Source organism: Dromiciops gliroides, chromosome 1 (genome assembly GCF_019393635.1).
Source record: "Dromiciops gliroides isolate mDroGli1 chromosome 1, mDroGli1.pri, whole genome shotgun sequence".
Lineage (NCBI taxonomy): Eukaryota > Metazoa > Chordata > Mammalia > Microbiotheria > Microbiotheriidae > Dromiciops > Dromiciops gliroides.
This window is the reverse complement of record NC_057861.1, coordinates 432,331,455-432,355,133: the sequence shown is the minus strand read 5'-3', so window position 1 is coordinate 432,355,133 and position 23,679 is coordinate 432,331,455. Positions and strand designations below refer to the sequence as shown.

The window sequence follows — 23,679 nt, the reverse complement described above, 5'->3', positions numbered from 1 at the left end:
GGAAATTGGCATTCATTAGAACCTAATAAAGCCAATGCATTCTATTTTTGCTACTGGGCCTTTTCTGCCCTTACAGCTTATCCTGGTCTTGGCCCAGTGCACATTGTTCCTCTCTAGAAAACTTAGCTTATGGAATCCACAACCAAACTTTGCAGATCAAAACAAAAAAGTTGATGGGCTTTTAGGGCTTGGGTCCTATGAAAGTTCAAATCTAGTACCCTTAAGTCCTTAGTTGATACTTTGAAATGAAAAGGAACCATTATGGGCCCTTTTGGTTTAGCCATTAAGGCCTTAGAGGACATAATGCTAATGTAAGATTTAGAAGATAGTAAAGGGTTGATGTGTGTGCTGAGGCAGCCCTATCCCACAGTAATTACTTCTAACCAATATCCTTTGACTTTTTCTTTGATTTGAACTCAGGAACATGAGTCTTCCTGACGGCAGGCCCAGCGTGTAATCCACTGTGCCACGTACCTATCATAAACGTTAGATGCAGGATTTGATCTCAGGACCCCTAACTCCAGAACTACCTCTTTCCACTGTACCAGCTTCTTAGAGTAACTGAGGTTCTCAGAGGTTAAATGACTTGCCCAAGGTCACACAGAAAGTTAAATAAAGGCAAGATTTGAATTCAGGTTTTCCTGATTCCAAGTCTAGCACTCTTCCTACTACACCATGGAACTTAAAGGATTGTTAGCTGTTGTGAGTCAGTATATGCTATTGGTGGAGAGCTGTTCATTTCAAACCTTCAGATAAAGATACTTAGAAGATCCAGGATGTCTTTTTGGGTGAAACTCAATTTAGGGAACATGAGTAAGGGCGATTTGGAAATTAAGATTTTGTGTCTAGGTAGGATCCTCCTATTTCTATCCAGTGGGTGAGATTGAGGCCTGGTACACCCTGATGCTGACTCCCATAAAGCTATTCCAACATTTGAGAGTTGTGATGACAGATCAACATGTGACTAGCATGGTTTACACTTAGCACAGCATCTGGCACATAGTAGGTGCTTAATCAAGGATCAAGGTTAGTCTATTGATTGCATTTCTAGGAGTTCACCCTATGAGAAAAAAAATGCAGAAAGGGGTAGGGGTATAATTGAGCAGACCCAGTGCTTGGTAAGTTAATGTTCTTAAAAATGTTTGTATCCAAAAAAAGAAAAGATATGTTTCTGTCCTCCATGCCTAAAATAACACTCCTTCCTCATCTCTACCTCTTGAATCTCCAGTTTCCTTCAAAACTCAGCTGAAGTGCCACAACCCACAATAATTTATTAATTCCTACTATGTGCCAGGCATCATGCCAGTGGTAGGACCTACTATGTGCCAGCACTAGGGTTATAAAGACAGGCAAAACCAGCCTTTCCCTCAAGGAGTTTACAATCTAACAAAGGAGATAACATGCAAACAACTGTGAACAAATAAAATATACAGAATAGATTAGAGATAATCTCAGAAGAAAGGCTTTGGAGCAGCTAGGTGGCTAGAGATAGAGCTAGTGGATAGAGCACCGGCCTTGGATTCAGGAGGACCTGAGTTCAAATCCGACCTCAGACACTTAACACTTACTAGCTCTGTAACCCTGGGCAAGTCACTTAACCCCAATTGCCTCACCAAAAAAAAAAAAAAAAGAAGAAAGGTATTAAGGGGAGCCAAGAAAGGCTTTCTACAGAATGCGGAATTTTCCTGGAGTTTTTTAAGGAAGCCAGTGAAGCTAGGAGAAGGAAATGGGGGATGGGGGAGAGTTCCAGACATGCTGGATAGCCATGGAAGAAAATTCTCAGAGGCAAGGGATGGAGTGTCTTGTGCCAAGGAATCGCAGCATATGTAGAGGGAAGTAAAGTCTAAGAAAACTGGAAAGGTAGGAAGGGGCCAAGAGATGGTTTAAAAACCAAATTGAGGATTTTCTATTTCATCCTTGAGGTGATAGGGAGCCACTGGAATTTCCTTTAGAAAAATCACTTTGATAGCTAAGCGGAGGATGAGCTGCAAAGAGCAACCTTTTACGTGAAGCTAAGAGGAGATGGTTTCTTCCTCCATGCAGCCATCACTTAAGTGAGCTTCCATCTGGCCTGGCCCTGTTCCCTACTTCCACCTCAAAAACAGACTCGCAGTGTCCTGGGGTCCCTGCCATACATACTCCCTATCTCAATTAAGAATGTATTTTGTGCTTCTTGCCTGGAGTACAAAAATGGATAGTTGTGGTATGGCTTTAAGAAAAATAGGGAAATGGATTCAATTCATTATGCCCTGGGGATGGCTCTAACAGGAGGCACTAATGCTATGTCTTATCATTATCCTGACAGATAGATGCCTGTGTAATATTACAATAACCAGAGGCAAGCCATTTTATTTTAAACTTAGCCAGTTGGCTGAGAGCTGAGCCATGTGACCCTGAACCAGCCGCTCCATTTACGAAATAGTAATTACAATACCTAAATAACTAGAATATTATAAAGAAAAATGAGGATAATATGGGCTCTTTGAAAGGAACGTGCTATGTAGATTCAAGGTAATCTTGTTATTATCTAGAATCCAATTAGAGAAGATGAGGAAAATGCCACAGATAACCCATTTTCTCCATTTATGTCTGTTGTGGATGATTCTGTCCTCTCCATTGTTCTCTTTACTCATTCATTCATCCTTTTGCTTATATTCAGCTGAGACTTTTATTTGGTTGATGATATTGAGTATCTACCATGTTCAAACCACCTATATAGGGGCCATAGCTTTCCAAAAGATGTATAATTAATTATTTGGTATTCCTATGTGAACTAGGGGAAACAGTCCTTTCTTCCTGGGTTCAGGGTTGCACAGTGGAGAGAGCTCTGCTATCTGCGTGTGTTTCCCCGGACATACTGCCTCAGAGAACCTGGATTCAAATCCTGGCTTTGCCACTTACACGTGTGACTTTGGATATGTCACAACCTTTCTGATTCTCAGTTTCCTCTCCTGTAAAATGGACTAGATAACCTCTAAGGTTCCTTCCAGCTCTGAATCTAGGATCCTATTACATTTTCTTTCTCTCTTTTACTTTCCACAAACAGGCATTTGACTGTTTTACTCTAAGCATTATCCTAAGCACACGAAGACCATATAATCCCCAAATATTGCATTCTTGTGGTAAACGTAAAGCATAGGTAATTTTTTATTCCATTTGTCATGTGTTTGGCCCAAAATTGGGAAGAGTTATGTCCCCACTGAGAAAAGTAAAAAATAGCATGCTTCAGTCAGCATTCAGACTAATGGCTTAATTTCTTTAGGCCTTCATTTTCTTATCTGGAAAATGGGGTGTTTGTGGACTCACGGTTTTCAAAGTACCTTTCCAGCTCAAATGCTTCGCCGACAGAGAGAAATGTTTGGTGAGACCCATTTAAGAAGTACAGCCATTTTGCTATCCCATATATCACCCCATATAGAGATGTCAAATGTTTACTTGGGATTTGAAGAGTTATTGTTTTCTCATTTATAGGACATTCAATTCTAGAAATCTTCATTAAAATGTAGCTCCTAATTCTTTGGATTAAGATTATTGTAGGACAAATTAATGCTCCCTAAAATTCAATACTGGTTAAGTCTTTGACCCAGGTGTTCACTGGCTGATAATAGGAGCTTTCTAAGGGAGGCCCTCTGCATTTGGAAAGTATTCCCCCAATAGACTGTAAAGTCAAGTTTGAAGCTTAAAAGTTTCCATAAAGGATCTGAAAACAATAAAATACTTTCTTTTTACATACTATTTTATTGTTTCCAATTAAATGTAAAGACAAACTTTAACATTCATTTTTTTTTAATTTTGAGCTCCAAATTTTTTCCCTACCTTCCTCACCTTCCCCCACCCTAAGATGGTAAACAATTTGATATAGGTTATATATGTGCAATCATGTAAAACATATTTCCACAAGTAAAATACTTTCTAGCCATTGAATTCTAATGTACTTCCTTGTATTTGAAGAACATATTTGTGTATGGAATTTTTTGCAGTTCACTTCAGTATGGTATGGAGCAGTACTGCAAATATGTTGTGAATCATTACTAATTCATGATCTCCAAGGTTGGTCAGAAGTGCTGGAGTCTATAATTGACCATTATGGTTTCTGTGTAACTGCTATGGTCTGCTTGTTAAATACCCTTCATTAGTAATACTGTCAACACCACTATATGAGGCTGGAAAAATCACTGATTTTATAGGAAGGAGGTTTGGGTTTAAATCCTAGTTCTGCCACTGTTGAGAAAAAATATTATTACCACACTCTTCATTTTAGGCATATCTACCAGAAACAATTTAATTTAAGTTGATCTTATTCTAAATCCAAGCCTTCTCTAGCTTAGAGACATGTCAAAATTGGCATGTTTCTAGCATATTTTTTGGATCTTTCTGTTAAGGGCTAAAATGCTAGCTAAACTGTCTAAAATATTTAATGAGTGGTCGCCAATAAATTATAAGCTTTAGCAAGAGTTAGACTTTTAAGCATTTATTAAGGAGAATAAGAATTTGGTGAAGAGAGAGAAAGGCCTAGATTCCTATCTATTAAAGGGAGAGCGCATTTCTAGCTCCGCTCTTTACCAGCGTCCTCAGGAAAGAGAGCGAGACTGAGAGCCAGTTTCTTCCTTCCTCCTCCCACTAGCCCGCGTCACTTCCTGACGCCAAAGAAAAGACTCCTGGTCTTGCCCTCAAAGACCTTCGCTTCATGGGCAGAACTCTTCTACAGTAAGTCTCCAGCAGGTGGTGTTATTCCAATTGTTACAGTTCTCTCTAAAGGCAATTTGATGTAACATTTACAGGAAGCTTGAACAAGGAAAAGATTATGTTAAAATAACTTTGGGATTAACATTCCAGAACAATAATCACTAATAAATTTCTTCCTTAACTACTCCCCCAAGGATGGAAAAGGTCTCTTCCTTTTCTGAATAGATAAGAGTTGGGTCATAGGCCATTTGCTTCAGGGGATAGAGAAGGCAGGGATCTCAATAGTAACAATAGTGAACATATATATTAGATTACATTAGATTAGATTCTTCAGGGTTTACAAAGCACTTAAAAACTCTCATTTTTATCTTCACAACAATTCTTTGAAGTAGGTGCCATCCCCATTTTACAGATGAGGAAACTGAGGCAAATAGTTTATTTGACTTGTCCAGGGTCATACAATCAATAGATAAGGTTCTGAGATGGGATTTGAACTTAGGTCAGGACCCTATCCACTGTACTGCATTTCCTACTTGCAAGTACTACTTTGTTATACTATGTTTTACACCCTTAATCCATTTCCTTAAGGTCTTTAGACAAGAGAAATATTCTATCAATATTTCTAGTTGAACAAAAAAGGAGGGCTTTAATATGTTTCCACAACAACTTAGTCACTCTGTAATTTGGAACAAATCACTTCACTTCTTTGAACCTCAGTTTTTCCACCTGTAAAATGAAGGTAATATTATCAATATAGAAGGGTGGATGGGGCACCACCCCCAAAGGGATGGAAGAAAGCATAGGTAGACCCACATGTATACAGCTATTTCCAACAGCTCTTTGTGCAGAGTCAACGAATTGGAAACTATAGGAATGCTCATCATTTGGATAATGGCTGAAGAAGGATCATATTGTAGTGAGTAGAATCTGAAAACACTGAGGAAACAAAGTAATAAGCAATGCATGCCAACTGCATAACAAATTGACCAGGCCTCTTCAGTTTGACTTGGGGCCCCAAATAAGGGGGGGACAGGTTTGGTTTTTTTGTTTATTGAAAGATAACAATAAGTGGGATACAAAACAGGATGTATAATTAGGTAATCTGATTTCTGATTAGAGGAAAGATCAGGGGCTTTCCAAATTGATGGGGGAAGCAAAAATACGAAATTTCCTGAGATCAGAAAAAGAAGTGTCCCACTCCCCCCAAGTATCTGCATTCAATTAAGGAACATGGAAGCAATGAGGGAATGACCAGTACAGGGCCAGTTTTCAGATAAGACATATCAGTTCCTTGAGATATTTAATTGTGAGAAAATTTGAATCAGTTTTGGGGTTTGAATGGGTTTCTGACGAGCATAACCTAGATCCTTAGTTGAGGATCCCTAAGCAACAGATAGAGTGGTCCAGCTTCCTAATCATGTAGAACTAGGTTAAAACAATACAATGAAGTTTTCTCACAATTTCCAATTATTGAACAGTTTTTTCACAAGACAGAAATTGGATTAGACCCATAATTGAATGGAAAGGAAACTGAGCCTGATCAATAATCAAGCCACAAGATGTCAATGTGGTTCACTCAATTCCCACAATTCCTTCAATTCTTCCTTTTGATTCATGAGGGAGGAACCAGCCCCACTCCCCCCCCCCATGTATCACTTGTCTATAAGCAAAATCTGTAAGGTTTTTCATATATTCATAATCAAAATTATGCAAGTCAAGCTACAGCTCAAACTACTTAGAGAGTTTACAGTGGACTAATTCTGAGAGGAGAGATTTACATTTCACCAAGATAACCAAGCAAACTCAGAAAACATAAACACCCTGAAACAAAAGGCCAAAGGAATGAAATAATGATCATCAATATTAAATAACATCACGTCTCCTTGTATCCTAGTAACCCACTCCCAATGTTTATTTAATCATCACTTTTTATCTTGAGTCCCAGATGTCCCATGTAGCTATCTGGCCCCTGGAAATATCTTCTCTTAGACATTCTGGAATAGGCCTCATCTTCAGGGTACCTCTGAAAGGGGCTCTGCTTCTCTGGTTCTAAATCATTTGTAGAGATTCCTAGATAATTCTGCTAAAACCTGACAATAACAAGATTAATTCAATTTAGTACAATTTGGTTCTCCAAACCTGAAACTTCAGAGACTTTCAGTTTTTATTTACCACTTGTTGTTTTTAATCTTTACTTAAACCCCATACATGCTATAAGAATAAAAAAAAAAGCATGAGCATCTAACTTGTAAAATGAATCTTTCTGTCTTTTAAAATGATCAAACATACATATGCTTTTAAAATGGAAAAATAATTTCACTTTTTAAATAATTATCAATACAATTTTATGTGTAAAAACCTTAATCCAATTTTGAGCAGTTATTACTAAAACATATTCAAAGCCTGAATTTCCTTGCTAGATAGGTTTGGAAGTCAATAATATATGTATGTATATAGTTCTAGGAGAAAATAATCTAATCCTGTTGTTTTCTCAAAATTTACTATTCCATTTAATTAGAAAACTTTTACAATACATCTTTGTCTTATTACTTTGTCTAACTATCCCTTTAGGAGGATATAGTCTCTATATTATAATTTTACCACAAATACAGATTAAAATTGTCGGATTTTTTCATACTTGTATCCTATTATAGTAACTCAGATATTCCAGTATCAATTTATTAATTAATAGATTTAATATTGCACTTACAAAATGTCTATTGCTTACCCACCCTGATTATAGAAATTTACTATGAAAGGAAAAGGAGGGACATAGTTATTACAAAGTCAATATTCATCCCCTCCAGTGCACAAACTGACCCAACATATACCATAACAGGGGAAAATATCCCTTAGCTCTGTTTGATTCCAAGCATGAGTCATATCTGACAGCCACAGGGTATCAAAAGCCAGGCTCAAGATTAACCAGGTGAGGAAATTTCTTGTTCAGAAAGGAAATAATACAATGGGGAAACTAAGTCAAGAGGATCCTACCTTAAGCCATGCCAAGGTCATTCCCTCAACCGTTCCCAGGGACAGAAACACCTACTTATAGCAATTTTCAGACTGCAACGCCTGCCATTTTCTAATATTGTCTTCATGACAATTCAGACCACTATCTCTGTAATCAGAACACAAAATAAAATTATCATCCCAATAAATTTTTCTACATTTAGCAAAATTTCACTAATCATAACTTATGACTTGAATGTTATTTATTTTTTTCAAGTTTCCTAACAGTGACACTTTATTTATCCTTTACTTATAAATTTAAACTAAACACATTCTGGGGTTTCAGACATACAGAGAATACCTGATAGTTGACTCATATTGATGGATTGAAGTTACATCTTTATCAGGAAACAACCCAAGCTCCCCAATTTATTAGCAAAACAGGCATAATAAATGGATCAATGGGTTCCCCAGTCAGTCCAAAGGTCCATGAATTATTCCTGTTTTGCCAAAAACAAAAATCATAAAGCTCATCTAGTTTCCTCAGTTATTATAAATAATATGCCACTATATATATATATATGTAATAGACTACTATTGTACCATAAGAAACAGCAAAAGGATGATTTCAAAGAAATCTATGAAGATTTATATGAACTGATGCCAAGTAAAGTGAGCAGAACCAGGAAAACAATTTCTAATTTAATAAGAACATTATAAAAACAAGCAGTTTTGAAAGACTTAAGACCTCCTCTTCCTAGCTCAGTGCTCAATGAGGTAGTGCCATGTTCAGCTCCAGAGTCAAGATCATGAAGCCCAATGGTGAGAAGCCAGATGAGTTCAAGTCTGGTATTTCACAGGCTCTATTAGATTTGGAGATGAACTCTGACTTAAAGGCTCAATTAAGAGAGCTGAATATCACAGCAGCTCAGGAAAGTGAAGTTGGTGGTGGCAGAAAAACTATCATCATTTTTGTTCCAGTTCCTCAGCTAAAATCTTTTCAGAAGATCCAAGTTCAACTAGTTCATGAATTGGAGAAAAAGTTTAGTGGTAAACATGTGATCATTATTGCTCAGAGGAAAATTCTTCATAACCCAACAAGAAAAATCCATACAAAAAATAAGCAAAAGCGTCCCAGGAGCCATACTCTGATCGCTGTGCATGATGCAATCCTTGAAGACCTTGTCTTTCCAAGTGAAATTGTTGGCAAGAGAATTCATGTGAAATTAGATGGCAGCAGGCTCATAAAGGTCCATTTGGACAAAGCACAGCAGAACAATGTGGAGCACAAGGTAGAACCATTTTCTGGTGTTTATAAGAAGGTGACAGTCAAAGATATTAATTTTGAATTCCCAGAGTTCCAGCTGTAAATGCAAAAATGATTAAATAAAGTGCAGTATTCATAAAAAAAGAGAAAGACTTAAGACCTCTATTCCGTACAATGGCCAAACTATGTCTATGGAATAGATTGAAGAAGGGCAATCAAAAAAGTGACATGGAGAAAGAAGAGTTTGCTCTATGACTTACAGAACCATTGGACACCTACCATATTCTTCATTGCACCTGTCTCAAAAGAGAGGACTCATCTTTTATTAATCCCCCAACTCTACCTTATCCCTTACTCTCTATCTTTCTCCCTCAGGGGGTAGCTAGGTGGCACAGTTAATAAAGCACTGACCCTGGAGTCAGGAGGACCTGAGTTCAATTCTCACCTCAGACATTACTAGCTGTGTGACCCTGGGCAAGTCACTTAACCCCAATTGCCTCAGACATCTGGGGCTATCTCCAGTTATCCTGATGTATATTTTGCCACTGGACCCAGATGGCTTTGGAGGAGAGAGTGAGGTTGGTGACTTGGTATAGCCCTCCCTCACTTAAATCCAATTCATTGCAAGTCATGATATCTGTCATGGTTCTCTTTGAGAACAAAGAACAAATAATTCTTTCTCTCTCAGCAGATCTCACTAGAATTACTGAGAAATTTGAGACCACTCAAGATAAGCTTCTTCCCCCTACTTAGAAACTTTTGAATAATCACTTCTCACCTCTTCCATCTCTCCTATACTAGACAAAAAAGAAGCTCTACTCTTTACCCAAACTAACCCCTTTTACCTCTTTGAAGACCTCACATCAATCTTCAATCTCTTCCTCCACTAGCTTCTTTGTTTCTGGCTGTTATGTGTGCATTCAGCAGAAAGCATTTATTAAATTACTACTACATGCAAAGTACTGGTAACATAAACACCCCCCCCAAAAAAAAAATCTCTTCTCTCAAGTAACTTCAAGTGTGTTAAGATTTATATAGATTGGTACAAGATCACAGAGTATTAACAATTAGAAGGATGATCAAAAGCTTCCAAGATGAGCTGATACTTTAGTCAAACCTTGAAGGAAGTTAATGATTCTAAGAAGCAGAGATAAGCTATTAAAAACATTTGAAAGTATTGGTATAAATGGAGTTTTCTTTAAATCGCTAAAAAGCATTTCATTTAAAACCATCAGCAAGCATTTTTTGTCATGGAGATAAACTAGAAGCCTTCCCTGTAAGATCAGGCATGAAACAAGAATGCCTACTGTCATCAATATTATTCAATATTGTATTGGAAACCCCAGCAATGGTAATGAAAGAAGAAAAAGAAGTAGAAGTACTCAGAATAGGGAATGAGGTAATAAAACTATCTCTTTTTGCAGATGATATGATTATGTACTTGGAAAATCCCAAAGACTTAACTAAAAAGTTAGTTGAAACAATAATTTTAGCAAACTAGCAGGGTATAAAGAAAATCTAAATAAATCATCAGCATTCCTATATATGACAGGCAAAACTCTGCAAGAAGAGATAGCAAAAGATATCCCTTTAAAAGAACTCTAGACAGAATAAAATACCTGAGATTACACTTGTGAAAACAAACCCAAGAACTATATAAACTATATAAATTATTTTAAAATTTTTGTACAAATAAAATCAGATTTAAATAATTAGAGAGATGGGTAGACAGGGCCAATATAATAAAAATGACAATTTCACCCAAACTAATTTATATATTCAATGCCATCCCAATTAAATTACCAAAAAAATTTTACTCAATTAGGAAAAATAATAACAAAAATCATTTGGAAAATAAAAAGTCAAGAATATCAAAGGAAATAATGGGAAAAATGTGAAGAAAGCAGTATCAAATCTTAAACTATATTATAAAGTAGTTACTATCAATACTATCTGGTACTGGCTAAGAAATAGAAATAGATTTAATAGAAAGTAGATCAATGGAATAGAGTAGATATACAATTGACAACAGCAAATAAACATAACTCTATTTGACAAGTATAAAGACAAGATTTTGGGATTATTTGGTAAACATTTTTGGAAAAACTCAAAAGCAGTATGGCAGAAACTGGATATAGACCAATATTTTATGCCATTTGTCAAGATAAGGTCAAAATGGGAACATGACCTAAATATAAAGAGAGCTATTATAAGAAAATCAGAAGGATGTGAAACATATTACATATCAGACTTAAGGATAGACAAGCAATTTATGAATAAACAAGAGATAAGAAAGCAACATGAGATATAAAATGGATAATTTTGATAAATTAAATTAAAAGGTTCTGTACAAATAAAAGAAATGTAGCCAAGATTAGAAGGAAAGCATAGAATTGGGGGAAGGGATAATTTCATAGACAAATTCTCAGATAAAAGTCTCATCTCAAATATATAAAGAACTTTGTCAAATTTATAAGAATACGAGGCATTCTCCAATTAATGGATGGTCAAAGGAAAGAAACAGACAGTTTTCTAATGAAGAATTCAAAACAATTTACAATTATATGAAAAAATGTTCTAATTCATTATTGATTAAAGAAATGAAAATTAAAATAACCTTGAGATATCATTTTATACCTACCAGACTGGCTAAAATCATTGAAGGAGAAAGTGGCAATTTTTGGAGGGGATGTGGAAAAACTGGGAAACTAATTCATTGTTGGTGGAATTGCGAGCTGATCCACCCATTTTGGAAAGTAATCTGGTATTATGCCTAAAGAATTATTAAACTACCCATACCCTTTGACCCAAAAATATCACTACTAGTTCATTTACAAAGATGATTAGGGGAAACAGAAAAGAACCTAGATATTCTAAAATGTTTGTGGTGGCAAAGAACTGGAAATTGAAGTGATGCCCATTAATTGAGGAATGGCTGAACAAATTGTGGCATAAGATTGTGATGGAATAGTGCTGTGCTGTAAGGAATGACAAGCAGGTTGATTTTTTAAAAAGCATGGAAAGACTTGCATAAAATAATGAAGAGTAAAATGAGTGGAACCAAGAGAACATTGTCTACAATAACCGTAATATTGAGCAACTAAGTCATTTTGGCTATTATCAAAACCCAAATTAATTATAAAGGTCATATGAAGAAAAATGTTATCTGCATCCAGAGAAAGATCAGATAAATAGAAGTATAGAATAATTTACATACACATACCTATTTGTGTATAATGGTGGCCATATCTAGGGAAGGAAGAAAAAAAAGAAATTTACAGAATAATTCTGTTATATATTTGAAAGAAATAGCAATTTGTACATAGTGGATTTGCAGTTTAATATGCAATCATATTTTTATCATACTATGTTATAGAAATGCTTGTTTTATTCCTAAATTTAAAATATTTTTTTTGGGGGGAAAAAGGAGCAGAGATAAGGAGGCCCAGTTATTCTGGCATGGAGAACAGTCTACTCAGAGGTTCAGAAACAGGAGAATGAATTCAGAGAATGTCAGGGCAAAGTCCTCCCTATACAAAGAAAACAAAAACAAACAAAAAAGGCTCCTTTCTCACTAAAACTACCATCTTTTGCTTTCCTTTCACTGCCAAGCTTCCTGAAATCATAATTTATATTATCTGCCTACCCTTCCTCACCACATCTTTCATTAACCCTTTAAAAACTGGCTTCTTCTTGTGGAGGGGGGAAGAAAGGAAGGGAGGAAGAAAAATTTGGAACTCTAAATCTTATGAAAATGAATGTTGAAAACTACCCTTACATGTAACTGGAAAATTAAAATAAATGTTTCTTGCATTAAAATTAAAACAAACATACTAGCTGTGTGACCCTGGGCAAGTCACTTAACCCCAATTGCCTCACTAAAAAAAAAAAAATTCAAACAAACAAACACAGGGGCAGGTAGGTGGTGCAGTGGATAGAGCACTGGCCCTGGAGTCAGGAGGACCTGAGTTCAAATCCGGCCTCAGACACTTAACACTTACTAGCTGTGTGACCCTGGGCAAGTCACTTGACCTCAATTGCCTCATAAAAACAAACAAACAAACACAAAAACAAAAAAAAAAAAGCTGGATTCTTTACCCACTCTTCTACTAAAACTGTTCTATTAAAGGGCACCTGTTAATCACTGAAGCAAATGGCTTTTTCTTACTTCTCCTTCCTAAATTTTCTGCAGAATTCAACACCATGGACCACCACCCTCTTTAAAATGCTTTCCTCCCTTGGGTTCCATGATACTTTATTATTCTGGTTTGCTTCTACCCCTCTGACTCCACCCTCTCAATCTCCTTCCACATTTCCCTCCCCTCACCCTTAATAAAGGTATTCTGGGGCAGCTAGATGGCACAGTGGATAGAGCACCAGCCCTGGAGTCAGGAGTACCTGAATTCAAATCCAGCCTCAGACACTTAACATTTACTAGCTGTGTGACCCTGGGCAAGTCACTTAACCCCAATTGCCTCACCAAAATAAATAAATAAATAAATAAAGGTATTCCACAAGACTCTTAACTGGATCTGTTTCTCCTCTCTCTGCACCCTCTCCATTGTTGATCTCCTGTACCCCTTTTTAATTATGTCCTTCATGAGGATAACTTCCAAAGTTCTTCCCACTTGTATGTCTATGATATTGTGACCAATTTCTTCAAACTTGACCACTTTCCTAAGGTCCAGACAATGTTACAGTCATCTCTTGGACATGTCTATTTGATATCTCAAAAGGACATTGAGTCAAACTTGGTATATTGAAAAAGCAAATCTATCTTTCCTTCAGCATCTGCTCTAACTTCACAGTTTCTATCAATAGCATCATTGTGACCATTGGTCACTTTTCTCTTTCTCTCTTCCTTATCACCAATAGTTAACAATTTTCTAAGTCTTATTAATTCTCACTATGCAATTTCTCAATCTGTCCCCCTCTCTGAAATTCCAATTATCATTACCTGGTTCAGGCTCTCATGATTTCTCTACTGGACTAGCAAAATAATTTCCAAACCCAACTGTCTTCAGTCTCCTTTGTCCTACAAATTTCTGCCAAATTAACCCTTCTTTTTTATTTGAAAAGTAAACATTAATTTTAATTAAATTTAAAGTATCTTTTAAGTTGACAAGCATTTATTTTCTCTCGCTCCCACATCTCTATTTAAAAGAAATAAAACTGATACCCAACTGAGAAAAACAACAACAAAACCCTTGTAACAAATTTGCAGAATGAAACAAGACCAGTTCCCATATTGATCATGTTCAAAAATGTATGTCTTGGGGCAGCTAGATGGTGCAGTGGATAGAGTACTGGCCCTGGATTCAGGAGTACCTGAGTTCAAATCCAGCCTCAGACGCTTAACACTTACTAGCTGTGTGACCCTGGGCAAGTCACTTAACCCCCATTGCCCCGCAAAAAAAAAAAAAAAGTATGTCTCATTCTGCATATTGAGCCCATCTCCTCTTTGTCAGTAGATGGGTAACATTCTTTGTCACTAGTACTCTGGAATCATGACTTCTCATTGTGTTGATTAAAAACCTTAAACTTTTCAAAGTTATTCTGTTGTTACCATATAAATTGTTCTCTGTGTTCTGCTTACTTCATTTTTCATCAATTCCTAGCTTCTCTGAAACTATCCCTTTAATCATTTCTTATGACATAATAGTCAATCAGTAAGCATTATTAAGCACCTACTATGTGCCAGGCACTGTGCTAAGCAATGAAATTAACAAAAAAAAAAAAAAAGAAAGAAAAGAAAAGGCAAAAGTCAGTACTTGCTCTCAAGGACCTCACAGTCTACTGGGGGAGACAACATGAAAGCAATTATGTACAAACAAGATATATTTTGTATAAAACACATTGAGTATAAAAGTAGATAATCCACAATGTTCAATTACATTCATATACAGTTATCCCTTCTACATTGTGAGAGGGGCACAGCACCCCCACAATCTGGAAAATCTATGTAAAAATTTTGACCCTCCCTTCCTACCAAAGAGGAAGTCTCAATTTTTATGGGGTGTTTACAGTACCTTATTAAGGGCAGCTAGGTGGTACAGTGGATAAAGCAGTGGCTCTGGATTCAGCAGGACCTGAGTTCAAATCCAGCCTCAGACACTTGACACTTACTAGCTGTGTGACTCTGGGCAAGTCACTTAACCCTCATTGCCCTGTCCCCCCCCAAAAAAAGTATTTGCCTCACTACAGTACCTTATTGTAAAAATTGGGTTAAATATTTAGTCATAGGCTCTTTGTCTTCTACTGGCCTTTGAGTGTTTTCTACAACTTCCACAAAGCTCCCATTTAATTTCTTATGCTGACCTGTAATATATCGAAACAATGATGGGGAAAGTTGCAATGTAAAAGGGATAACTGGACTATAATTTGTTCAAATTCCCCTAATCATGGCATTCCCTTAACTTGCAGTTCTTTGCCATCACAGAAAGAACTGCTATAAATATTTCTACATATGTGTCCTTTTCCTCTTTCTTTGATCTTGTTGTAATATAAAGTTTATAACAGTTTGCTGGATCAAAGAGTATTTCCTTGAGTAACTTTTGGGTGCAAGCTATCAACAGCCAAATGAAAGATGTAACAAATCACTAACATATATATATATATATATATATGCATATATATGTATATATATATATATTTTTTTCCTGGGCAATTGGGGCTAAGTGACTTGCCCAGGGTCACACAGCTAGTAAGTGTTAAGTGTCTGGGGCGGGATTTGAACTCAGGTCCTCCTGACTCCAGGGCCGGTGCTCTATCCACTGAGCCACCTAGCTGACCCTAAATCACTAATAATTTAAAAATACAAATTAAAGTCATTTTGAGGTTCCAGCTCATACCAGTCAGACTGACAAATTTGACCAGAAAAGAAAAGTGACAAATGTTAGAGGGATTTCAAGAAAATAAACTCATAAATGCATTGTTGGCAGAGCTGTGAATTGGTCCAATGATCCTGGAAAGCAATTTGGAACAAATTAATCTTTCTAATGTAGCTCTGATAATGTCACTTGCCAACCAAAAACCTTCAGTGTCTTCTCCCATTGTCTACAGAAGAAACTCTAAATACCTTGATCTAAAAATTTTTCTATAACCTACTTTTCCAACCTTATCTCATACTATCTCCTTTCTTATACTCTGGGCTTCCTTTATGTTAGACTCTTTACCTACATTGGAAGAAGTTCCTGCATCCACACTTTTGCTAAGATTAGGGTATCTTTCTACCCTTCTCCAAAATCTGCCCAATGAAGCTTTAGCCATCTTTGAAGAGCCAGATCTTCCTTTATCTATAGGGTGGGGATTCAATACATATTCTTGTATTGTCTAAGTGTAAAAGCAATTATTGCTATTCACTTAGTCAAGTCATATGAACTTGTAACAGGTGGGTAGGACTGCCTTAAACATAAACAGTCTAATTACATACTAATTGGGGGACAATGAGCTAAGCCATAAGGTCTCCCTATAGGTTCTAGGATGTTTGACAGAAGTTCTGAGAAAGAGAAGAAGGATCTTGGTGGATCTTACCCTGACAGAGGTTTCAAGTAAGAATGAAGAGGACAGCCAGGTGGTGCAGTAGATAAAGCACCGGCCCTGGATTCAGGAGGACCTGAGTTCAAATCTGGCCTCAGATACTTGACACTTACTAGCTGTGTGACCCTGGGCAAGTCAGTTAACCCTCATTGCCCTGCAAACAAAAACAACAACAACAACAACAAAAGAATGGAGAAAAAGTCAATGCAGTTGGAATTCTGTACATTAACTGTTAGATTAGAAAGAGAAGTCCTGTTTAAGAGGCATCACAGAGAAACAAACATACAATTGGGACTTAGCTTATTTGGGATTCACTTAATGTAGGCAACTATGCACAGTGGATGGAGTAATGAACCTAGAGTAATCAAGACCTGAGCTCACATTTGACTTCAGACACTTACTAATCCTTTAACTGCTGTCTGCCTCAGTTTCCTCAACTGTTAAATGGGAGTAATAATAACACCTACCTCACAGGGTTGAATCACTCAGCTAGATAAATGCTTTATTCCCTCCATCCCTCTAATGGATATTCTTCCCATGACATCTCAAAGTTCTCCCTTTGCCCCCAACCACTATTTACTTTCATTCCATGAGCAGAGCAGGGGAGTCAGGGAAGTTCTACTCAATTGATCCTCATTTAATGAATGAGCAAAATTGCAGATCTCCTGTGGCTGAACAGAGAAAATGCAAACTTCTTTCCTGCTTGTATGCTGGACCTCCTGGCAGAAAGAATGCAGAGTTACTAATGAAAAACCATAATAATAATATGAACTCATTTATATAAAGTGTTATTTCTCAACTGAAGACAAGGTCTATAGTTAAAAGAACCTTACTTCATACCCAGCTTCTAATGCTGACTACCTGTGTGACCCTGGCCAGGTCACTTAACCTTGTTTGGCTTCAGTCTCCTCATTTGAATGGTGAAGAGGTTTGGGCTCCATGGCCTTGGAGGGCTGTTTCAATCTGTGCAACTTTGACCTCACAACAAGCCTCTTTGTTCTTACTTGAAACCTCTCCCATGGCAAGAAGATCTACCAAGATCCCCGTTCTCCTCAGGACTTCTGTCAAACCTTGTATACCTTGTGGCTTAGTTCATTTCTCCCAATTAGTGTGTAACTGGACCATGTTTATATTTAAGATCGTCCTACTCATGTTACAAAAAGTAGTGCAAAACTTACTAACCCTGTTTCAAAGATGAAGAACCCGAGGGCCACAAAAATTGTGACTTGGCTAAGTTTTTCTGTTGTTGCTCAGTCATTTTTCAGTTGTGTCTGACTCTTTGTGACCCCTTTTGGGATTCTCTTGGCAAATATACTGTAGTGGCTTTCCATTTCCTTCTCCAGCTCATTTTACATATGAAGAAATGGAGGCAAACAGGGTGAAGTGACTTGCCTAGGGCCCCACATCTAGGAAGTGTCTCAGATCAGATTGAACTCAGGAAAATGAGTCTTCCCTACTTCAGGCCTGAAATTCTATCCACTGTACCACCATACGTTGGCTAAGTTTACCTACCTGATAAGTGCCAGAACCAGGACTCAAATCCAAGTTGACCCTGGATTGAGTGCTCCTTCCAAAACAGTATGCTGCTTCTGAGAAAGGAACCAAGATACCTGCTTCTCACTACCTCCATCCTTCCTCACCTGCTCCTGCTAAGACATCTTCAAGCCACCTAAAGCCATATCCTTAGTCACTGAAAGTGTTTTATTTTACTTAAGTCCTGAGGCTTAAAGTCCTTTGTTTAAGTCATGGGGTTTAAAGCTGCCGTCAGAATTGTCCAGACTTCTTACTTTTCTGGTCATGGTTTTGCCAAGGTAAGCATTGACTTCCTAATAGTGATTTTCTGCTGCCACCTTGTGGACATGAAGATCCCTTTCTCCAACCACAGCCCAATTTCTCCATCCATCCTGAGCAATTCCTGATTCTAATGAATGCTTTGCAGACTTTGTTTCTACCCAAGGCCCCTCTTTTTCCACTCTAAGGCTGGAATCCTCATACAAGGCACCCCCTGCATTCTCACAGTGATGAGTTCCAGATTCTCATTGTTGGTCTTTGACTGTGGCCAGATTCTTTCTGTCCAATCAGGCAAGTCTCATAAGTATTTGTAAAGCTGGCATTTTTGCATTTCTCCTGGTCACTGACCTCCTTCCTCTCCTCTTATTTTGAGGCTACTGCTGTATATTTGGTTTCAGACATGATCTCAGAAAAGGATTTGAATGCAATAAGCTTGATTGATCACTCACATCTGCTGTCTTCATCTTGTCCTAACCAAGCATCTGCTTTCAGGGGAATTCAGCTGGGATATTACCCCACCCCCACCCCCCACTCCCACTCCCTTGGCATAGTGTTAAACACTTGGACATAGTTAAATAATTAATTCCTTTCTCTAAGAGCTTTGAGGGGTGTGGTGTGGTGTGGTGTGGTGTGTGTATGTGTGTGTGTGTGTGTGTGTGTGTGTGTGTGTGTGTTTTAGTGAAGGGGAGTGGTGTTGTTTTGGGGTGGTGGGAGTTTTATCAGGAGGTCAATCAAATAGCATTTTAATGTTAATAGATAATGATGCATTTTATTGCTATAACATTCATTTCTAAATATATCCTTCCCTTCTCCCCTACCTAGACCCTAGTCATGTAACCCTTACAACAAAAATATTTTTTTAAAAAGAAAGAAAAGAAAAGCAGTCTAACAAAATTAACCAGAATGTTGATCGTGTCTGGCAGTATATACAATATTTCACACCTATAATCCAGGGAAGTATTTTTTTTTCAGACCACAGTTCTTTTCTGGAACTTGCCAATCAGCATGATGGAGTGGTGGGTGGCAGGACATTAAATTAGGGGCAGGAGACGTGAGTTCTTGATCTGAATCTGCTAATTAGCCTTGTGACCTTGGGGGAAATCACCTAGTCTTTTTCAATTCCAAGTCGACATCATAAATCTGTACTGTCCTTGACCTTATGTTTTCCTTAACAGTCAGTGTACTACATCAGAAAGAACACTGATTCCCATCTCTATTGCTTACAACATGTGTGACCTTAGACAAGTCATTTAAGCTCTTTTGAGAGGAAGGGAATAAGCATTCATACAGCACATTGTGTTAAGTACTTTATAAGTATTATCTCATTTGATCTTCACAAAAACCCTGCAAAGTAAGGGCTGTAATCCCCATTTTACAGATGAGGAAACTGAGGCAAAGGTTAAGTGATTTGCCCAGAGTTATACAGCTAGTATCTGAGGCTGAATTTGAACTCAGGTCTTCCTGACTCCAGACCAAGTGCTCTATCCACCACACTGTCTTTGAGCCTCAGTCCCCTCATCTATAAAATAAGGAGGCTAGACTAGGCCTTTCAAGTCTCATACACCTCTAACTCTATGCTTTTATGATGCCATCTTGTTGCACTGAGATGAGAATTGAATTTGAAGGAAAGAGAACCTGGCTTCAAATACCAAGAGAAATAATTTCTCATAGCATGTCAAGCATTAGACATGCCAGTGATGGAGATATTTTAGGACAAGGAGTTTTTGAGGTCTATGACCCTATTTGTAAACATAAGTGAATTCAGGGTATTTAGTGATATGACTATGAAAAGGATCTGTATGACAATTCCTAGGGACTTGACTGGGGTACTCAGAGGTCAGGGGACTTGCCTAGGGTCCTACAGCTATTAGATGTCAGAGGTAGGATTGGAACCCAGGTATCTCTCTGCAAGCACTCTGTCTACTAACACATGTTACTTCTACTGTTAGATGTAGGAGTAGTAGTGAGGGGTGAGGGAGAAAGGTGAGGAAGTTTAAGTTTCCGTCATTGAAGCCAGAAAACTTGGCCTCTGTTGTCTTTTTGGAATGTGGAAATTGATGCCACCACAAAAAATATATATGCATATGTGTGTGTATATGCATGTATGTATGTATATGTGTGTATTGTGTATGTATGTATGTATCAAAGTATTAGTCTCTGCCTTGAACAGAAAACACCTAGCTAACATTCATAGAAATATATTGTGTAGCCACAATGGAATTCTCCATGGAAAATGCCAACTGAGAAATTTTCCCAGAAAATTTCAGACATTCTGATTTTCCTGACCTTTTGTTTTCTAAATACAACTTCTTCCCTGCCAGTTTTCTATCTTCTACTAGTCATAGCCAGGGTGCATAGGATGTAGGCGGACTTGTCTTTTTTCTCTTTTACCTGGGAGCAGATTTAAAGACAGAAAGAAAATTAAATGTCTCTCACATGTCACAATCCCACAAATATCTGCAGCCATGCTTGCCTGGAGGGAGCCAAGATCCCCTACCAGTGGCTGGCATGCCATCAGGGACTGAAACTGTGGTCCAGGTGGTTGAAGAGTCTGGTTTGCCAGGAATTGAGCTGAAGCCAAGGCTTTGTATCTGACAGAGTGACTTTGGTCAACAGGATCTTTCCAAGGAAAAGTTATAAATCTGAAAGGATGGAAGATTATCTGGTCTTCTGTCTGTCAATGAAGGAACCTAATGGGCAAGAGTCAGGCAGCAAGCATTTAATAAGCATTTACTGTGTATTGGGCACTATGTTAAGGACTGGGAGATACAAATACAAGCAAAGAGAAAGACAATCCTTGCCCTCAAGGAACTTACATTCTAATGGTGAGAAACAACAAGTAAATGGGCCTGAAAAGCTGGGAGGTGGTGGGAGTACCCATGGGAAAATGATGATTAAGTCCAGAGAATGAAGAATGGCCAGCCCTGGCCACTCCTCAAAATGGAAGCCCCCAGTTGTGTCTCACCAAAGAGAAAATGGGGCCAGAGGCTGAAAGGATGTTCTGGGGTGAGAATGCCTCAGATCCTAAGGAAAGTCTCAGGGTGAGAAGGCAGCTAAGGCATGGTGGTAAAATCTAAAGAGTCAGAAGCAGAGTCAGGAGGGGATGAAGAATGGGGTGACCTGAGTCTCCTCTCCAAAATAGAGGTCCTGGGAAGCACTCACCATTGAGAGAAGGAAGACTGGGGGTTATAGCAATGTTCTTAAAAAAAAAAGAAAAGAAAAAAGAAATGTTCTAGTGTGAGAAGGCTTCAGGTACTTAGGGAAAGGGCTCCTGGAAAGTGGAAAGGCCTAAGTAGAGAGAAATGGCTATATTTAGTCAATTATTCTCTTTAAGCTATATGGAAAGTCTTTTTGGCTTTGCCACAGCTGCTTCCTTACAACAGATTCAAAGTCTCACCTGCCTCCAGCCCCCAGCCACACTACCCCAATAAAGGCTGCCCTAACTAATCCCAAGCCTCTTTCCTGCAGAGGGATATTGGGTGTCACTATTGTCAAAGACCAGGATAATCAATAAGTACTCTTCTGCCTGCATTGAGGGCTAAATAGAAAGATCAGAAAATCCAAAGGCTGGAAGGGATCATTAAAAGACCATCTTGTCCAATCCCTTGCTCAGCAAAGGAGATGGAGAAAAAAAAATCTATCTTGTCTTTCAAAGTCTCCAGAGAATGCAGTTGTATGACTTCCTTAAGACCCCATAGTTTGATGCTCCAAGATTTTCACCTTCAGGAATCTTTTCTTTGTAATTCATTCAAAATATTTTTGGAGGAGCAGCTAGGTTGCACAGTGGTTAAAGCACTAGCCCTGGATTCAGGAAGACCTGAGTTCAAATCCAGCCTCAGACACTTAACACTTACTAGCTGTGTGACCCTGAGCAAGTCACTTAACCCACATTGCCCCACCAAAAAAAAAAACCAAAAACCGAAAACCTTTTCGGAAACCATTTCTTCTTCTTTTTTTCTCATAGTAGAAATTAAGAACTGATGCTCACTATCGTACACACACACTAGAAACCATTCAATTCCTCCAGAAGCTTCCTCTTTTCTAAACTTCCCCTACTTGAATAGAAGGTCCTAAAGACTGCCTTGCTTCCTTGTATTTGTATTCCTATCATTTAACACAATTCCTGACACATAGTAAGCACTTAATGTCTACTTATCATCTATATATCCATCTGAGCTGATGAATATTACCTCAGACATCTGCTAGAAGTGTGACTCTGGAAAAGTCCCTTAAAATGCCTGTGACTCAATTTTGTTATTGTCATTGTTCAGTTGTGTCCAACCCTTCACAACCCCTTTTTGGGGTTTTCTTAGCAAAGATACCAGAGTGATTTTGCCATTTCCTTTTCCAGCTCATTCAACAGATGAGGAAACTGAGGCAAACAGGATTAAGTGACTTGCCCAGAGTCACACAGCTATTAAGTGTCTGAGGCCAGATTTGAAATCAGGAAGATAAGTCTTCCTGACTACAGGTCAGGTACTCTATCCACTGTGCCCCCTAGCTTCCCAGTTTATCCATCTGTAAAGAGAGGGGGGCTGGACTCAACAGCTACTAAGGTTCCTTTCAGCTAAAAATCTTATGAATCCCAGTTCCTAACCTTCCACTAGGGTTTGATTTTCCAACTTTTTAGTCTCCGTGGTTCTTTCTCTGAACTCTCTCCAGAAACTCTCTTTGTATTTTATCAGGTCACAGACCTAGAGCTCGAAGGAACAACAGAGGCCACCAAGACCAGCCTCCTCATTGGAGACATTGAGAGACTAAGTTTCTTGCCCAGGGTCACACAGCTAGTATGTAAAATGGGATTTGAATGCAAGTCTTTTATCCTATCCATGCCACATTGCCTCTCAAATGGTAGTGGCCAAAACTAGATACAGTTCTCTAGAAGGATCTTAACACTCTTGACTTGTCTACACAGTTATCCCTTCCACACCATGGGGAATTAGGGCCATGGCACCCACCCCTCCAAATTTGGAAAATCCATGTAAAAATTTTTGGTCCTCCCTTCATACCAGAAAAGGAGTCCAAATTATTACAGTATTAAAAGATAAAATGTGTTTATATTATACAATACTATACACATATTTTATTCATTTTTGAGTTTCTACACTTTTTCTGCATCATCCACTGGCCTTCATATGTCATCTTTGGATTCCACAAAACTCCCTCAAATTCCTATTGAATTTCTTATGCTGACCCTCAATACATTGAAACCACAATGGGAAAAGTCACAATGTAGAAGGGATAACTGTATATAAGCTAGGAATTCATTCACCAGAGACAAGTTCTAATAGCTTTCTGAAATTCCATCTTGACCCAAACTTTTACCTGGTTTCCATTTGAAGGTCTTTCCTACATATATGATAGGAGTTTGCCCTAGTAAATAGAACTCTCAAGAACTGTCCTACTATAATGTGAGAATACTACCTTTTCTTCTTTCCAAAGGT

General features: G+C 38.0%; 2 protein-coding genes across 2 annotated transcripts in view; both read left to right on the top strand.

Moving 5' to 3' along the window:
* The window catches only part of SV2C (synaptic vesicle glycoprotein 2C), a 294,836-nt gene that overhangs the window by 250,774 nt on the left and 20,383 nt on the right, over positions 1-23,679 (top strand). The gene's annotated exons all lie outside the window — the stretch shown is intronic.
* LOC122728025 (40S ribosomal protein S7-like) lies at positions 8,424-9,008 on the top strand. Its single transcript, XM_043966067.1, has one exon. The coding sequence runs from the start codon at positions 8,424-8,426 to the stop codon at positions 9,006-9,008; it is 585 nt and encodes a 194-aa protein (XP_043822002.1).